The sequence below is a fragment of the Phalaenopsis equestris genome, unplaced genomic scaffold, assembly GCF_001263595.1.
Source record: "Phalaenopsis equestris unplaced genomic scaffold, ASM126359v1 Scaffold000436, whole genome shotgun sequence".
In the NCBI taxonomy this organism is placed as follows: Eukaryota; Viridiplantae; Streptophyta; class Magnoliopsida; order Asparagales; family Orchidaceae; genus Phalaenopsis; species Phalaenopsis equestris.
This window is the reverse complement of record NW_018164877.1, coordinates 177,576-196,881: the sequence shown is the minus strand read 5'-3', so window position 1 is coordinate 196,881 and position 19,306 is coordinate 177,576. Positions and strand designations below refer to the sequence as shown.

Sequence of the window (19,306 nt, the reverse complement as noted above, 5' to 3'; positions counted from 1 at the left end):
AACTCTGCTACAACGAGGAGCTTGGAGCTTACATGGTGGGCAGCCCGACCGTCTTCAACAGCGAGAGTATCTACAACAACACATCCTTCCTTAGCTTTAAACAACAAAGCCATAGGAATTCGAGGTTGTTTGTCTAGTGCAACATAAATCATCAAACACATCTTTTAGGCATTTGTATAATCCTATTGTACAATTTAAGCCCTACCTCGTCTTAGGACTCCGAGGTAGTCGTTTGTTACGATTTAAATCCTCACATCTTCAAGGTTATTTGTGTTGATTGTTTCACACAAATGTAAATCCTAATAAATAAAAAATTGCAGGATAAAAAATCTAAATGATTTCTCCTAAATTGAAGCCAAATAATAGGATAGCTTGGGAAGTCACCGAAGTTCTTCTTCGGATCCGTGACATCCTCTAGTGTTTCCTCCTTTGAACTCCAAAATAAAATGTTCCAAATTTGAACCAATCCCTTTCACATTTCTTAGTCCGATATCTTTGAAATGTCCTTACCATTTGAATTCCTTAAAGGTAATTTTTCTTGATTTTTATCGAGAGTATTCTTAGGTAGCTTCAGTTACCTAAGATGTAATTAACTATAAGGGCTTGCCCCTTATAGGAAGCTTTTCCCGAACCTAGCATAATATAAACCCTATTTAATTTCTTATATTAAATAGGGGAACTTGTCGGCCAATACATTAGTTTCGCAGACCGAACGGATGTCATAACTTTCTTTAGTTTATTTGATCGAGTCTCACCTTCAATTCTTGTGTTCATCCTTCGGGATAGATACAGGATTTGAGGTAAAGCGCTCTTTCATTTAAACTATGAAAATTATGGAATCAGTTTGACTTCATCTTTTTCAAAACTAAAATTTAAAAAAAAAAACGTCCTTCCGAAGCGGGCAACGAGATTTCAATTCCGATGACCGATAGCTTCTTACGGGCAAACCCCACACCAAAAATAGTGCCGACACCCATATATGCTACAAAAAGACCCAAAAAACTGCAGCCATATAGCCCACAAAAATAGCATTTAAAACCTCCAGACCACCGCCCAAAACTGCCCAAAATTGTATTTTAAAAGGCACCAAACCGCAATGGCTATGTATAATGTCTCGTTCAATGCTCCAAATATTGCCACAATATATTAAGGTAAGCTTGTGAAAAGCTTCAAGAAGGCTTGCATGCACACAACCCAATTCCTATGTATCGACATATCTAACTTCCAAACTCCAATTTTTTTTTTTTTAACATTTATGCCACCCTAGCATCCCAATTCCCATGGATTGCCGCATAGGAATTCTCAAAGTGGGCAACACCATGTGCATCTCCAATTAAAGAAATATCAAAGGGACTAATCGTGACATCAAAACATAGTGCCAAAAGCATCAATTCCAGTCAAAATATACGGTGACAGTATGGAAATAAATTGGAAAAATTTACACACCAACCACCTAATTCTTATGTGGTTACGCCCATGGGGCTTAATAGCTTTAATGCAATACAAAAGATTTAGGTGGCATGTATGTAAATCTTCCTAAAAAAGCATACTACAGCTTACAAGGTAGCAGACAAAACATGTCATGTACCATATATATTCATTTCCAGTAAAACAACAAGCCACAATATGCCAACATTAGGAACCGCAACCCATTAAAACTGACTATGAGAAAGACATTCACACGGAGACAAAAAAAATGAAACTACTGTCAGGTGCAACAAACAAGCTTTACAGAAATAATGAAAGCTCAGCTTCACAAATGATTCCATGAACCACTCTATGAAACAGAAACGGTATCTCCAAATTCATAAGGACAACGGGCCAAAAAGGACACCTCTCACAATATAAACCAGTCTCTATTATGAAAAACAAAAATAATAGAATGATTGAAAGCAAAAGCACTAATGCCACCATGAAATCAGAGAACATGCACAGGGTAAATAAAATAAAACAATTGCCTCCAAACTCTATACAAATTATAGCCAGTATCCACTTACGCGCCACCCAATTCATGCCTTTAAAACAACTGCTCACTGTATCTAAAAGAGGCAATTACATGTGTAACACTTAAAGCATTGTTATTTACTGAATTTTAAAGCATTCTGACCAAGAAAACAAAGGGAACGATATTTTTTTAATATAGCTGCTTGTTTCCTGATATCATGACTTTCTAAGTAATTAAACTTCAAGAGATAAATGCCATATCAGAAGCAGCAACTCTAGTAAGAAAGAAAATAAACAATAAGAATATTGCAATGAGACTTCGACAGAATAGAATGAACAGATAGAAAGATGCAACAACCCCAAACCTCACTTGGTTGATCTAGAAGAAAGCACAAGGAACAAGCTACAGGATTCCAGCAAACACCAACTAAAAAAATTTGGCAACACCTTGTTAACCTCATTTTTGTGAGGTCTTTCCTTCCTCTTCATAGAGCCTAGGATCTAGTTATAGGACTTTCCTATCGACTATCTTAAAGGACTAGACCTGGGACCTACCCTTTCTAGAAATTCGAACCACTTCCTGATTCTTTTGTGGCACCTCGCCTGGGTGGTCTCAAACCATCATCTTTTGGTCGGGTGGTTAAAGACCAACATGTGACCCGGGTGGTTAAAGACCAACATGTGAGAAATCAAAGAGAAGTTCCCAATAGGATCTCAAGCCCTAGGGAAACCTCTTTAAAACTTTATCAACGCACACACACACAAAATCCACTAAGTTGCGCAGAGTCGGACTAGAATTGAGCTTAGGACTAGAATTGAGCTTAAACTTGAGCTTAAACAGGGTGAAAATGTGAACTTCTCCGAACGACCTCTGATGGCGAAATGGACTACTCTGGCCCCTCCGGAACAACGTTTTTAGCTAGGGAGGACACTCATATTGCTATAATTTTGCACAAGAGCAAATCGCACGTAAATCGATGAATCCGTCAAAATGACATCGGATGACGAAACAGACCGCGCCAGTGCATCCAGAACGTTGAAATTACCTAGAAAAGACATCTAATTTGTTATAATTTCATGCACAAGAGAAAATGCACAAATCGAGATTTTTAAATATTAACATTATAATAATAATAATAATAATAATAAAAGACTCTACTTAATCCCACTCACGCACGCAGACTCGCAGCCCAAGTACACTCCTCTGTTGCGCACGAGCCTAACCGACCCTGATCCCTCTTCTCCTCGCTTGATCCTGCCCCACGATCGCCTTCTCCTCTCCCGCGATCAGCCGCACCCGAGCAGAATCCTAGCTCGCGCGTCTCCTAGTTCGATCGCGAGCTCCCCATCGTTCGACTCTTCCACCTCTTCGCGGGCCGCTCGACCGAGTGGCTCTCCAACGGCGAAACTCCACCTGCTCGACCCTTCATCTTCCCGAGGCCTACTTCTCTTTCTCCCTAAATGCTTCTCCTCCTCTCCCAACATCATATTCGGCCACCATTAAGTTGGTAGGTGGCTGCTCCTCTCTCTTTTGCCTATAAAACCCCACATTGGGGAGGTTTTTAAAGTTGGCCGAAAATTGAAAAGAAGGGTGGAGGTGCAACCAAAATCTTGTCTTGTGTAAATTTCCTGTTCAGTTGCTCCGCATTCCTCCTGGGTTGCTCGGCATCCCTTATGACTGCTCGGTGCTTTTGCTTGTCGGTTCCATATTCTTGCTTGGTGTGTTTGACTACCAAGGGTGTTGAAAATTTTGAGAGGAGAAGAAAAATGATTAGGGGCATCTTTGATCGTGAACATTTGCTGTTGTATTTCTCGAGGCTTTCGGGATCTCTTTTGCATCAAGGATCTTAAGGGAGGTTTTTGCTGATTTTTATTTTCTTAGGTTGGTTCTTGAGTTTACTATTGAATCTACATCAAGAGGTAATCTTCTTCCTCCTTTTTACAAGCATTCAAAGGAGATATTTGTTTTACCCTATTCTCATGCCTTGGATTTAATGGATTCATAATTTATAAAAATGTGTTTAGGAGATTTTGCTCTGATGATTTCTTGCCTGGCGATATGAATAATCTTTCTAATCCGCGTCATTTGAAGTTGTCCCTGAATATGTTTTCTAAAGTAATCTTTCTAATCTGTCACTTGAAATGGCCCTTGAATATCTTTCTAATTTGTGTCACTTGGAATTGCCCTGAATGCATTCTCTAATGCACCTGGAATTGGGAAATTTCGGTCACTTTAAGCACTTACTGAGTTTAATGTTAGGAATGAGAATGGTTATGGAATTGGGGAGCTGGAACATATGAGCTAGACGCATAAATTAAAAATACATTTTTCTGGAAAATGTGAAGGATGTTAGGGAGGCTCGCACAACAAAAAAAATTATTTGAGAAAAAAAAAGAGAGAGAAAAGCTCAGATTTATTCTCAATTTGGGGCTTAGTTTTGGCTCCCTGTGGCTATCTTCTTTGTTCAAATTGCATGTTGGGTGAAAATTTAATTTTTCGAATTTCTTATGTTGTCATTTACCTATTTAAAATACATACTAGATGGAATAACTATTGCTGCCCTTGTTTGAAATGCATGTTGGAAGAAATTTTTATGATAAGGAATTATTTTAATTACCCTGTTTCGAATCACATGTGGAATGAAATATTGATTTGAGACTTGACTTTTGAACTCTTTATTATTGTTACCTCTGTTCGGATAGATGCAAACTTTGTGTTTTAAAGCCTTAAGGAATTTACTTTGTGCTGGACTCGGTTTTCCCCTGTGATGAGCTCGGTTTGCTCTCTGTGCTGGGCTCGATTTTGTCCGTGTTGGGCTCAGTTTTGCTTTGAAATAGCTTAGTTTTGCTCCTGGGTTGGGCTCGATTTTGCCTTGTGATGGTTGAGTTTTGGTCACCTATTGGGTTGGACCTTACTTTCGGGTTGGCCTTATGTTAAAAATGTTTAGGGCTTGGTTTTGTTTTGGTTTGGTTAGGTATTGTTTCCAGCACAGTATATGGTTTGGTTTTGGGCCTGAATGTAGCCCCGTTTTAATTTGAAAAATAACTCGATTTTAATAATGATAGAGCCCTGTTTTAATAAAATGTATGTCTCGGCTTGGGATTTGATGTTTGGGGCTTTGTTTTGTTGTTTCTTTGAGTTCTTCTACGTTCGAAATGCATGAACAGCTGAAATTTGGTTTCTAGGACCTTTTGTACTTGCTTTAAGTCCTGTTGTTGCTCCTCACAGTTGCTGCCCCTTTTTTCGAATCATATGTTGAAAGGAATGTTGTCTTTTGAGAGCTTTTAAGATTTATTTTAGGAAGGTTTACTTTTGTTCCTGGTTTCTTCCTCTGTTTGAAACACCTGCAGATGAAAAAGTGTGATTTTGAAGCTTTTTGGGCTTGCTTTGGGGCTCTATGTTGCTTTTCCTAGCCTTGAGCCTTTTCGGTTGTGAGTTTTTTTTTTTTTTGTTGGGTTGGAAATTTATATCTTAAATAGTTATTGGTTTCCCTTGGTTGTCCCTAGTCGTAAGCCTCCATGCCTTATTTCTTTGATTCTATGTTGCTTGCTCCTACCCGTGAGCTTCCCTATTGCGGTTCCTTTTGTGTTGTTGGTTGGTGGCTTTCCTTCTTTGGCTGCCCTTACCCGTGAGTTGGTAACTGTTGGTTTGAGTTGGTGGTTTCTCTAGGTGCACCTACCCGAGAGCACCTAATTGTGATTTCCCTTATATTGGGCTCGGTTTGTCATTTTGGCTGCTACCCCTACCTGAATAGGAGTTGGTGGCTTCTCTGGATGTTCTTGGCTATGAGCATTCCTTGTAGTACCCTTCTTTTCTGTTCGAATATTTCCTGTTGCCTGGGTGATGAATATTTGGTTGAATGTGCTATTGTGGGGATGCGTTGAGCCTTTCCTGTTATGTCTACCTGTGGTTCAATCATAATTTTAATTTGGGCTCGACTTGCCCTTCTTGGTACCTTTGCCCGTGAGCTTGATGGTTAATTCCCTCTCTATGTTCTTGGTCCCTCATTGGTGCCTTAACCCGTGAGCTTATTTTTGGTGGTTCTCCTTGCTGCCCTGGTCATGAGAGCTTATGTGCAATCCTTTGGAAGGTGTGGGGTTCATGTGGCATGGGAACTTTTTTTTAATTTAATGTGAGATTGAATATTTTGAAGTTGGTAAAATAAAAATTGTCATTTCTTAATGTCATTTCTTAATGTTTAAAATGTTTAAAAGAATTCAAAATATTCTTTTCAAGGAATGATTTGTTAGACGTTTGGAATTGTTTGGAGTCCAATCCTGCAAGCTTGATTAGTTGCAATAAAAAAAAAAGAAAGAAAGAAGAGAAAAGAAATATTTGTGATATTTGTGAAAATTTGGAAGCAGTTTGGAGATTTATAAAATATACCTTTTGGAGATGTTTCATGCCTAGTGTGAGAAGTGCATTTCACCTCTTTTACTCATTCGAGAAAATCCAGCCAGTCGGATGTTTTAGGCTAACCCTCTTGTCGCTTTTGGCTTTTCTTTTCTAAATTTGTTTTGGAAGAGGGTTGGTCTTCTTTTTCATTACTTGATTTTTGTTTTACTTTTCTTGCTTCTTGGTTTAGGTTTTTGATGTTAATGTCTGATGCATAAGTGCGCATATATAGATTTTTGCTATATATGAACCATCAAGCAAAATCGCAAGTATGTCGGTTTTGTTTTGGGGCATAGGGCGGTGATGACAAAGGCACGCATGTGGTAGAGCAGAATGATATTTTATCTTACAACATCAGGACTCAATCCAAGGATCTGGTGAACCGCGGGATGATAGCATCATTCACCGACACAAGACTAGCCCCACCCGTACTCTCTTAGATTGTCCTACGCCCGACGGCGTGATCGATCGTGGACAACTATACTTTTTTAAAACCGATAAGAACAGACTTGATAAGAACAGATACAATATTTATAAAAATATTTTCAGCACAAAATTGATACAACTTTCTTCTGTATGTCTGAAATTCACGTGCATGCTAAAATATAAATTTTAAATATATTATAACTTCATTGTCCACTTATTGATTACCACCATTGGGCTAAGGAGTACCCTCCTAAGTTAGGTTTAGTAGGACACCCTTCTAGTTGAGTGGCGGGCTCTATACATTCGGGTGACCGATAGTAGTCTTCGACGTCCCTTGAGTACAAATATATAGTATCTGAGTCTAGCCTCAACCCGAGTGCTTGCAGTTTTCATTCTTCAGATTTTTCGTGAGATTTTATTGAAACTTTTGGTAAAGCACTCGTGGTCTTTTTCTAGGATCTTCTCATGTTTTCGATGACTTTCATTGAGTTGTCATTTAATGTTTTTGCTTCGAGATTTCCGTCGTGAGTCATTTGTCGATTTTCTGGAGTTTTTTTTCATCATGGGCCATTTGTCGCTCTTCCTCGAGTTTTTCCAGATGATATTTTTTTTTTGTTGATACAATGCATGTTAGCTCATTTCTTAAATTTTGTCACTATATTTATATCTACTACTGTTTCTTTTACACACTATACATTATAGTAGGAGGCCAGTAGTTGGTTTTATAGGAGGTACCCCGCCGCAGATCGTTGACTAAACAATTGCATGTACCCTTAAAATTAACATCGAATCCGAAGGTGCTACGACAGGGAGCTTAGAGCGAACACCATGGGCAGCACGACGAGGACACACAAAAGAGCAACTTTGAGATGGATCTGCAACATCAAAACAAGTTTACGTCAACTAAATATTTTTCTTATTTTAAATAACCCATAGGATTTCGAGATAGTTTGTTTAGCGCAACGTGAATCCTCACATATTATATTTAGGTTTTTGCACAACCCTGTTGTGCAATTATAAGTTCTAACACTTTTAGGATTTTGAGATTACCGCACGAAAAGGTGTAAATCCTCATATCTTTTTAGGTTATTTGCACGATTGGATATCGTGCGAAAGTAAGTCCTAAATTCTAAAATAAATTGCATGATTAAACATTAAATAACATTATTTCAAAGACATAAATAACATTATTAAACATTAAATAACATTATTTCAAAGACATAAAGCCAAATAATAGGATAGTTGGGAAATCACCAAGGTTTCCCTAGGATCTGTGATATTCTCTATTCTTCATTCCTTTAAATTCCTTAAAATAACTGTTATTGTTTAAGCCACTTCCATTTGATTTGCCCGTGTCTAATCTTGGAAACCTAAATTTTAAAATCTGGAAGACAAAACCACTGATCTCCACTGATCTTAATCACCACTGATCTTAATCGAGAGTCTTCTTAAGTGATTCTGGTCATTTAAGATATAATTAACTATAGGATATTGACTCTATAGGGAATTTGAAACCCAGATAAAATAAATATTATATAATCCTTATATTAGGTAAAGGAATTTGTCGGTCATACATAAAAGTTTTTGCAGACCAAACGGATGTCACAAACTTTAAAGTTTAGGTGGTTGAGTCTACTGTTAAGTGGTATGCTTGTCATTTGGGATAGTGTCTTACTTGTTGTATCGCACTCAACCGTCTAAACTATTTAATATGTGAGATTCGTTTAGTCTCATCTTAAATTAAAATGTTATTTTCAAAAATCATATTTACATCAAAACTATCTTCATATCTTACAAAAATCATTATTCCTTCAGGAATAACGGCCGACAAACCTTCCCTTCTACAGAATTTCGGCCAACCCTAAAGACCCCCCCCCCCAGATGGGTTTATATAGCTAGAGGAGAACAGATTTACTGTCACTTACCTGGGAGGTGAGCCGAAGCTTGAAGGCGACGGTCGGGAGTGGAGACGAGGTCGCAACGGCAAGTAGCGACAGAGTGCAGAGGGAGTAGCGGCAGAGGCTGCAGGGAGCGGCACGGGGAAGAAGCTTTAGGCAGAGCGACAGACGTATGAAGAGGGGACCTCGAGTCGAAGTTGCATGAAGAAGAGGGGCTTCGGCTGGGACAAAAGCGGAAGAAAGAGGCGGACGGGCTAGGGCTCGCGTGCAGCTCGCTCGCGTGAGAGAAAAGGATCGGGCCAAATGGAGAAGGATTAGGTGCATGAGCGCGGGATTAGGGATTTAGGTATTAAAAGTAAGAATTTTTTTCTTTTTTTTTAATTTAAAAATAGTCAAATTTCGTGCAATTTATTCGTGTGCAGCGCCCTAGCAAAATGGGTGTCCGTCCTAGCTAAAATTGACGTTCCGGACGTACCATTCGTGTGCAGCGTCGTAAGGCTAGACCCTAAACCCTAAGAAGAAAACTAAACCTCACTAAAAATGAGGTCAACACACCTCAAACAACTACTCCATCTTTTTTTTTTATGGATGCTATTAGGGGGAATAATTATTTCAAGATAAAGCCACCTGTGAATTTCATTTTGTTCTTTCAAATGGCATGATCTCTATTAGAAATGAGCCTCCCACTACGCATAATGATAAACCTGGTCTTATTTTTATTGAAGCTAAGATTTATGATCTAGCGATTTGTTTTCCCATCACTTTGTTTGGTAAATTTGCCTTTGGCCACCCGAGCTTGAAGATTATTCATACTTTCCGGTCAATAATTATCTGATAGTTGATTTCTCTATTACACTTTTTGACTGTCACCATGTTGATGTTTGCATATGTGTACACTAAGTGATTTTTAATTCTTTATACTTATGAGGAGCCACCTATTATGTTGATTTAGATTGTTTTCCCAATGTTCATATATGCTATATCGAATAATCTATATTATACTGGTTTAGATCAATTCTTGGAAAACCAATGCAAGTGGATACAATGACCACCAAACTCTCCAATTCATTTTTTATATGTGTTTTTGTTAAGATAAAAGTTCCTTCCGCATTAGCCAAGATATATGGATGGACACTTATTTGTGTGATTATTTTCAAAAAGAATAATTTGAGAGTTGGCCTATATTGTTAATCTTTTAAAATATATGGTCCTAATTATGCTTTTTTCTTTAAGGCCAATCAAGATTTGAAAAATCTTGCTCAAGTGTCCCTATAGTATGAGATTGTTATTTTAATCATGGCATGGATACAGAAGATGTTTGAGTGGTTAATACTATAAATCAATTGAAGCCTCCCAATTTCTTGAGAGATGCTTCCTCAATCTTGGGCTCTTTGAGATGTTTAGATGCTCGTGATACTTTTCTTACTTTCTCTTTCGAGTTAGTGCCTTCCCTTGCTTCTACTAGTTGGTTGGATGTTAGTATCCCTATGCTCCTCCATCTCTAATTTCATTAAATATGGTTGTTGTTCTTGATGATATTGGATGAGCCTTATCTAGGAAATTAGTATGTCAGCCCATTGAGGTTCTTCAGTTAATACTACTCTTTTTTTTCATTTATGATATTAAAATTTTACTCGCCAATGTTACTTATAAATATTTTGATGTGGAGGTCATTGATACTCAAGGTTTGATCAAACTCAAAATTGCACCAAAAACTTACCTGCATTAAAGGAAAAAATTTTCAACTTATGTTTTCTTGTTGAGGCACAAATCTAAAAAAAATGCATTTTATTTTCCCATATCTACAGGATTTTGAACTAGATAAAACAATTATTTGATGGCATTGGCATTTTGAATTAGCTAGTGTTTAAATATGCCTTGCCTCTCTCCTCTTGGATGGATTCAACCTGCTTAATTTTAAAGCTATTTTAATCGAATGTATTTTGTTTCTTATTTTTATGTTAACAATTATTTATGATTGCTTGCTCGTGTCACATTTTGTAGCTACTGATAATAAAATTTCATTGCATTAAAAAAAGACCCAAGTGATAGATGCATCTTCTAAAAAGGAGTTTTCTTCTAATGGTTTATTTTCATTTAGATCGCTTCATTTCCAACCCTATGTAAACTCATATTTAAAGCCAGCCCTGGCCGAGACGACTTTTGTTTGAAAATTTGTACATTCATCAATATTCATATTGATTTGCATAGTACATTAAACATAATTGTAACCACTGAGACTGAACGCTTGGGGACCTGCAATTTTTCACGCCAAAAAGAGAATGGCATCTATTGTTCCTTATGAAAATCCTCAAGTTTGCTCAATAAACAGTTAGGTTCCTTGTTTCTCCTATTAGTGCTTACAATGAAGTGCCTAAATAGAACATGTTTAGAAGCATAGAGGTATCTAAGTTAAATTTACAAAGTATTAAACTTAGTTGTTGCCTTCCCGCAGTTGATAGATTGGAATATGGTTGATCCTTGCTTTTCAGTTAGTTAAGGACAAATAGTTGAAGAATACTTCTAATGTCCATATCAATGAAATTCTATGTTTAAAAGGTCATCACACCAATAGATTGGAATATTTGTAACCACTGAGAATGAAAGCTTGGGAGCATGCAATTTTCCACGCCCAAAAGAGAATGACACTAGAGTTCTTTATCAAAAGCCTTCAGTTAACTCAATGAACAGTTAGGTTCATTGCTTTTCTTATTAGTGCTTACAATGAAGAGCATAAATAGAACATGTTTAAAAGCATGGAGGTATCTAAGTTAAATTTGCGAAGTATTAAACATAGTCATTACCTTCCCGGCAGTTGATAGATTGGAATACGGTTGATCCTTACTTTTTAGTTAGTTAACGACAAATAGCCAAAGAATACTTCTAATGTCCATATCAATGAAATTCTATGTTTAAAAGTTGGAATATTTGTAACCACTGAGAGTGAAAGCTTGAGGGCATGCAATTTTCCACACCCAAAAGAGAATGGCATCAAGAGTTCTTTATCAAAATCCGTGAGTTAATTCAATAAACAGCTAGGTTCCTTGCTTTTCTTATTAGTGCTTACAATGAAGTGCCTAGATAGAACATGTTTAGAAACATGGAGGTATCACTGTTAAATCTGCAAAGTTTTAAACTTAATCGTTACCATCCCGGTAGTTGATAGATTGGAATATGGTTGATCCTTGCTTTTCAGTTAGTTGTGGACAAATAGCTAAGGAATACTTCTAATGCCCATATCAGTGAAATTCTATGTTTAAAAGTTCATCATGCCAAGAAATATAGTCAAGCAAAAGATAAAAATTAGCCAAACTTAAGAATTCAACACTCTCGTTCTGCAGATTTAATCCTCAAAAAGGGGCTGACAGTAAAGAATAACTACTTGATCATTCATCTTCACCCTTTGTTTAGGGACTTTAATAATTGCAGTAGATTTCAATCTCGTAGAAGCCAACATAAAATCCAAACAAAAGAGAAGACAACGGGGTACAGGAAAGCAGTGACAATGTCTCTCTTTCATTCTCACACTTACAAGTACAGCGATGGTTTTAGTATCGGGGCTCCAGATGGCCTGCAAATTTTCCCCTTCCTGCTTAAGCGAATCGGCATCTCTCACGTACTTCCCAATCCTCACCTTGTGCTGTTTCAATCGATTCATTAGAGAAAAACAGTTAAGAATACATCTCGATCAAAGAAGATGAAGAAGAAATCACAAGGGATTAGGGTTGTAAATAAAACTAATATTAGATTAACCTGTGAGCAGCTCCATAACTGAAGATGAGTGGGCGTAACAACAAGTAGAAGCCGATTGATGATCTTTAGATATATGATTCTATCGGCGAAGATACCGCCGGCGTCGGAGTTAGAGGCGGAGGACCGTACGCCGGTGTTGACCGGGATGACCTGCGGCCATCCATAGGCCATGTACATCTTGGCTCGCCGATGCTGGCTCTGCACAATGTGAGGCAACTCGGACGTCCTTGCGAAGCAGACCTTCACGAGCAATTTGTGCCGGCAATAGTCACTCAGAAGAGTAATATGTTTGCCATTAAATTTAGTGGTAGGAAAATATGTTACTTTATATGCAAGGAAATTATATTTAAATTTAATTAGACTGTTCTGTCAATTGTATTTATTTATCAATAGGAAAATGGCTTAAATATATTTTTTATATTTATTTATGGATTATAGTGAACTTAAAAGGGCATTTAAATACATTCCATTAATTTTTTTATATTTTTACATCTCTAACATCTAAGCTTTTGTATTTATATATATAGGATTTGTTTGGGGATTTCTTTGGGGCAACTACTAGTTATTAAAAATTTATTGTGCAACGGCCGTATTAGGAAACTGTTGTGCAGAAGTTGATTGTTTGTTTGTTTTTTACAGTTTAGTAGAAGCTGAGCTCCAGTTATTTATGAACGAATGTCATTTTTGCCCATGCAATATAGTGTTGTTTATAACATAATAAAGCATGGTAGTATATTTCATACTTAAAAGTAAATATCAAGTTCAAACATTACAAAATAAAAGCAAACACTTCACTAAACAGTGAGCAACATGACAATTAAAATATTAAAAAAACTATTAAAAAAACAAATAATAATATAATATTATTATTTTTAAAATGCATCTTATTAATGTCGTGACATAATCTGTCCTCCAATGAAACTCTTCACGTTTGATTATTGTCAACGATGGATTCCTCCAACCCATCTACCCACTTGTGGAAGTCGCAAGGTATTCTCTTTGGACACTTGTAAAATTCCCCCATAGTTATATGGTTGTAGCAAAACCGAGAACATTGTAAACCACAGTAATAATACAATGTTATGGAGATGTTGGAAGTCCTAGAGCTTATCCTTTTTTTTAATGTTTAAAAAATAATACATGAATCCTTAAGGCAACATTAGTGAAAAAAAAATATTAGAAGTAGTTAATGTGTGTTTTATTGAAATGTGATGTCTCAAAGAACATAGTATAAATCAAAGAATATGTCACTAAAAGAAGACAGCAGTGCTTATAAAAATAATAATTCTTGGTTGTCTTTAAATCGCATAATACCGAGTTCGTATGTTTCACAATGTATATCACCAAAAAAATGTCATCTAGAAGAACCTCAAAGACCATAACACGGAAAAAGTTGTAGAATTTGGTTGTCTTCATTGGGATTTCACATGTTTGGTTGTTTTCATTAGGATTTCACATGTGACAATAACCAACAATGACATACAAGCCATTCAAAAGAAACCTTGAGGTCAAAGGTTTTATCATAGACCTCCAAAAAAAAAAAATGCAATAAAAATTTATATTACATCTTATGTCCACGGTGCCCCATCAAGAAAAATACATGTAAAAGAGCAAGAAATAAATCTGAGATTCAAAATATTGATCACTAGATAAAATATAAATACAATAAACAATAAAAGTTTACATAGCACGTTGTAAATAAAACAACAGCAAAAAAAAAACTATCAATACATTCAATTAACAAAGATAACATCTGTAGTCTGCTCTCTCGACTCTATCATCTTCCCAGCACCTTCCACATCCTGGGTGCGAAACCGATGATAAAGATTGCTCTATGTGATATTTATATGCTTCAATAAAAACATGTGAATAATCTTCATCGGCAACGTTGAAGTCAATATCATTGCACGAAGGATGTCGTTGAATATAGTCGTGGAGATTCATTGTAACCACCACAATCTGCATTTGTTTATAAAATAGATATGTCGGCATATTCTGTAGTGTGATCCATTTTTTCTTTCAGACCCCAAAAGTTTTTTCAATGACATCGCGTAAGGATGAGTGTCTCTTATTAAACAATTACTTACTGCTCCAGACGACATTGTTGGTTCTTTTAAAATTAGGAATGTGGTATTTTGTATCCAAAAATGGTTTTAGAAATAATATTTGTATGGGATATCTAACATCAATCAAATAATATTTATCTGACATAAAAATAATAATTAGTATTGCACCAAAAACACTATTTTGTTTAGTGGAGACTCAAGCAAAAGTTATGGTGAGCGAGAAAGTTTGTATTTCTGAGTTCTTGTAACAAATTTGAATACGTAATTGTCGTGTGCATTGTCTTCCCAACCATCTATCATTGAACAAAAACATACATTAAAGTCACATACAACCATAACATTTTGTGTTGGTAATTCAAATCGTTCGATGAATGTGTGATATTTTCATTGTTAAGAAAACATGCATCCACGTGTGTTTCATCGATCGTCCCAATACTATTCTAAAGAATTTAGCAGTTAATTAAATTTATTGTGTTCATTTGAAAGCTGAAGAAAATGAATAAATAGAATTACCTTAAAATATAACATATATTGCGGGTCCTGTAAAATCTCCTAGGGATTATGAAGAGGCAACCTGATCAACAAGCTCGGGTTAGCGTGAAAAAAATGAGATCAAAACTTTCGAGCATTTTTAAATTGATCTCATTTATTTTTCAATTGCATCTTATCGTATTTACTACTTGTACTTTCCTTCAACGTTTTAAAAATATTTTAACAACCCTCATTGTTAAAATAGGTTATGGGTATATTTCCCAATTCAACATTCGTTAGAGACCACAAAATATTAGTTTAGCATATTTATCCCACATAGTAGATTAATTGATTCTATTTTATTTTAACCATTGTGTTACTAGCATGAAAAGAACTAAACAACTAAAATATTTGCCATAAAATACAATCACCACAACTCAATATAACGCTTAATAATTGTCTTAACCATTGACAATTACACATAGTGTCAAGTACCCTCATTCATCAAAACTTGGAATCTCAAATTGTCGCGCCAAGTGTAAATGCATCTAAACGTTACAATCAACAAATCATGCACCCACATGCATCAAAATTTCATGGCAACCAAAACGATGTCATCAACATATCAAACACGGTATGCATTTCATCCATTTTTCAATTTTTCCCTCAAAGAAAGCGTAGTATGAAAATGTAAACTAGTTGTTTAACATATATGACAAATAAAATAATGTAATAAACTAATCAAGCACCCTCATTCTTCAAATTTTCATGGCAGCTGGAACAGTGACAGTGACGGTAAGAAATCAACCAGCATATTTCAACTCAAGCATCAAAACATGGGCTCCCAAACGATATGATGAAAGCCCCTCACAAACATTTATGGCAAGCATAAATGAACTGAAAAATTGCAATCAGCAAACCAGGCACCCCCATTCATCAATGAAACAGTGTTATTAACAAATCAAGCACGCCATTTCATCCATGTTTCAAATTTTCATTCAAATAAAGCATAACATAAAAATATAAACGAACAAGCAAACATACATGAAAACTGAAATATTGCATTCAATAAATCAAGATTCTCATTCATCTAACTTTCAAAGTAACCAAAACAGTGTCATCAACAAATCAAGCAACCCATTTCTTCCATTTTTCAAAATTTCACTTAGAAAATTGGTATAGGAGAAGAATAAACAAATTCATCTCAAAACCATAAAATCCACCATCCCAAATCACAAAATCAACCATCCCAAATCACAAAATCTATCATACCCAATCACAAAATCAGATGAGATAAACGAGAAAGCCATCAACTCAAAATCCACAATATTCTAACCCTAAACACTAATGACAAAGCATCAAATAGACATGGGATAACCACATCGCAAAATGAGCGATAGAGATGCATACAAAGCAAGCCAAAAGAGGCGTGAGAGAGGCTTGAGAGAGTCATGAGGTGGGCACCAAAGAGGCACGAGAGAGGTGAGGAATCGAGAGAGCAACTATAGCATAAGGAACTCGAGGGAGTCATGGGCAGAAGCAACCCGAGAAAGCCACAGAGTAGAGGGTTAAAATTGTGAAGAAACCGCAGGCCGTAGGGTCGAACTCGTGACCTATTTTTTCAACAAACTATTGGCATAAGCCACTACGCCACATTATTTATATAGTTTTGCCTGCATTTTCAAACCACACAGGAAAAAAAAAATTTGCCCCAAACGAACACATAATGTAACAATTTATAGAAAAAAAAAACATTTTTCAAAGCTGAACAGGCATGACTGCCTTGCTCCACCCTTTCTTGTTCTATTGTTAAACCTCAAATTGGATAGGGCATAAGACCAACTGAGCAAGGATAGATAGGAGTAATTGACAGAGGTTGACAATGTATTCCAAAGGCATGCAACAATTGAGAAAAGTGGGAGGAGTGTATGATGCATCAACTATTTTAACTTTTCAGTGGCTTTGAGGGCTTTAATGTTTTATTGGTTGCAATAGTGCTAGCGGAAAGGAGAACAAAGAAATGGAGGAGTGAAATGGCATTAACTTCTCTATATTGTGCTGACACCATCATCATCTTTTCCCTTCTTAGAGAAGCTACGTAAAGCTTTAACATCACCTATATTCCTCACTTATTCTGTTAAAGTTTGATTAAACGATGATGTTGGATCAATTAAAATAATCATGTGAAGTTTTTGAACATGTTAGAGGTTTTTGATATTGAATCATATTTTTTTATGCTTATGTAGAAGTGAAGATTAATATTAACCTAATAAATATTTTTTTTAAACCGATAAATAGTTGGGAAATTTTATTAATCATGACAAATATGAATATATATATATATATGAATTTACTTGCAGGTAGAGGGGTATGAAATTAGCTTGAAGACTGTGAATATTTCGAAAATTGGATTGAATTTTAGCTCGGATTTAACCATTCAAGCAGAGCTTTAGCCAAATTAAATGATCAAATTTATTTCGATTCGATTTCAATCCGTCCTCAGTTTGGATTGGGATCAAAATAAATTCTTATGTATTTACTTATATAATACCTAAATTTTTAGTTTTACATGCATAATACATTGTCAGCTCAATTGGTAATGTCTGTTTTTGCTTCAATAGAGTGACAGGAGTTGAATACCCTTTTTCACAAAAACAAAAAACAATAAATAAAAAATAAATATATTTTTTTTCTAGTGGGCTGGCCGAGTAGGCCAAGGCGGATTGATCTGGCTCATGAGCCAAAAATGACAATAATGGAGGCTCGAAAATCTAATCGATCAACACTGGATCAGATCAAATTTTACTGGATCGATCCACAATTCGATTTCAACTGGTTCAAAGATATTTAAATCCAATTTCGAGTAGGCACTGGATCGGCTCTAAATCGAATAGCTCGCACCCCTATGTGTAGATATGCTTAATAATACTTATTGTAGGGTGAGTCAACTTTATTATAAGAGAAATTCTATGTTAATCAAATAAAAAATTATAATTTTAATCATACAATGGTGTGGTAGTAAATTTTCATAGTCAAGTGTTGGTTTTTTTGTCCAACATACATATCTTTGAATCTTTTACTTTATTTAGATAATCAAATATAACATCAGAAGTAATATACTACATGAAGAGATAGAAATATAATTTTTTTATGGATTCAATTATTTGAATAAAGTATATTATTCAATAGTTCGATGGGTTTATATTTAAACTAACAAAACATTTTCTTCTATCTAATTTGAATACTACATAAGATTTACATTAATCTGATTGCAACGCTTCCCGTAAGGAGGAAATCCATATAGCTAATTTTATATTAAGAGATGAAATCCTTTAAAAATACTCTCAATTATGGTTGAGATCTAGCCTTCAAGATTTTCAAGTTTTAGCTTTTCATGATTACTTATTTGAAATTTCAAACATGGAATATTAATAAGGAACATTTCTTATCAAGATCCAAAGGAGAAAAAGTAGGAAGTTTCCACATGCTAAGAAACTCAGTGACGCTTCTACTATCATATAATTAGGTATTAGTAATTTTGAAATTAAAAAGATTTAATATTTGTTGACATTTTATTAAAAGCTTATGACTTATATCCTATCATATTAGATCATAAATAGACGACGGGGGTGAGGATTTATGTCGCGGCGAGACATACATCCTCAAAATCTTAAGACAGGAGATTAGGTCAATCGAACGAAGAAAATATGGAACCTAGTCTAATAGAATTGCGAACAAACAATGACTTATAACCCAACCTCACAAACTCCTAAAGCAAGCCCGACTCAATCGGACTTATATCCCTACGTGGATAGAACAATTAGCTAAACCTACACAACATCATAAATCTTACATGTCTTGTCTTATACAATGTCGAATATGACAAGTTGTTTTTTTTTTTTCAGATGAAGCGAGTCTTATAGCTTGCTTATAAAAATCAAGATGCAAGAAATATGACTGCTATGCAAATTCTCGAAGATAATGCAGAATTAATTTTATTATTTAAAATTATAAAGTTTATTATCATGTTTATACTAAATGAACTCATCTTGTTCATGTTTTATTGTCGAGTGTCAAGTGTCAAGTAAGTTGTGTATATGATCCATGCATGAAAGATTAATTTTAAGGTCAAGAAGAGTGTGCAAATGCGAACTCACTCTACAAGAGCGGCGATCCTCACTGGTTATATTCTCCCTCTTAGAGTAATGAGTGAGAGTATGAAGATAAATAAAAGAGGTTATATGCACATGTATGCCCAATGTTGATCTGTTAATTCAATTAATAAATCGAGGGGTTAATGATTAAATATTCTTTTTTTTTGTTATCTGTATGCAATAATTTTCTAAAATGTA

At 35.6% G+C, this 19,306-nt stretch overlaps 1 protein-coding gene across 2 annotated transcripts in view; it reads right to left on the bottom strand.

The window, feature by feature from the left end:
* Positions 1-12,715, bottom strand: part of LOC110027700 (RAB6A-GEF complex partner protein 1-like) — a 55,958-nt gene extending 43,243 nt beyond the window's left edge. For both annotated transcript variants that reach the window (XM_020729219.1, XM_020729220.1), the window contains exons 1-2: positions 12,418-12,715; positions 12,197-12,304 (exon numbers count right to left, since the gene is read on the bottom strand). In XM_020729219.1, the coding sequence (XP_020584878.1) occupies positions 12,197-12,304; positions 12,418-12,594 (285 nt within the window). In that variant the 5' untranslated portion in view covers positions 12,595-12,715. The remainder of the gene's footprint in view (positions 1-12,196; positions 12,305-12,417) is intronic.
* Positions 12,716-19,306: the final 6,591 nt, after the last annotated feature.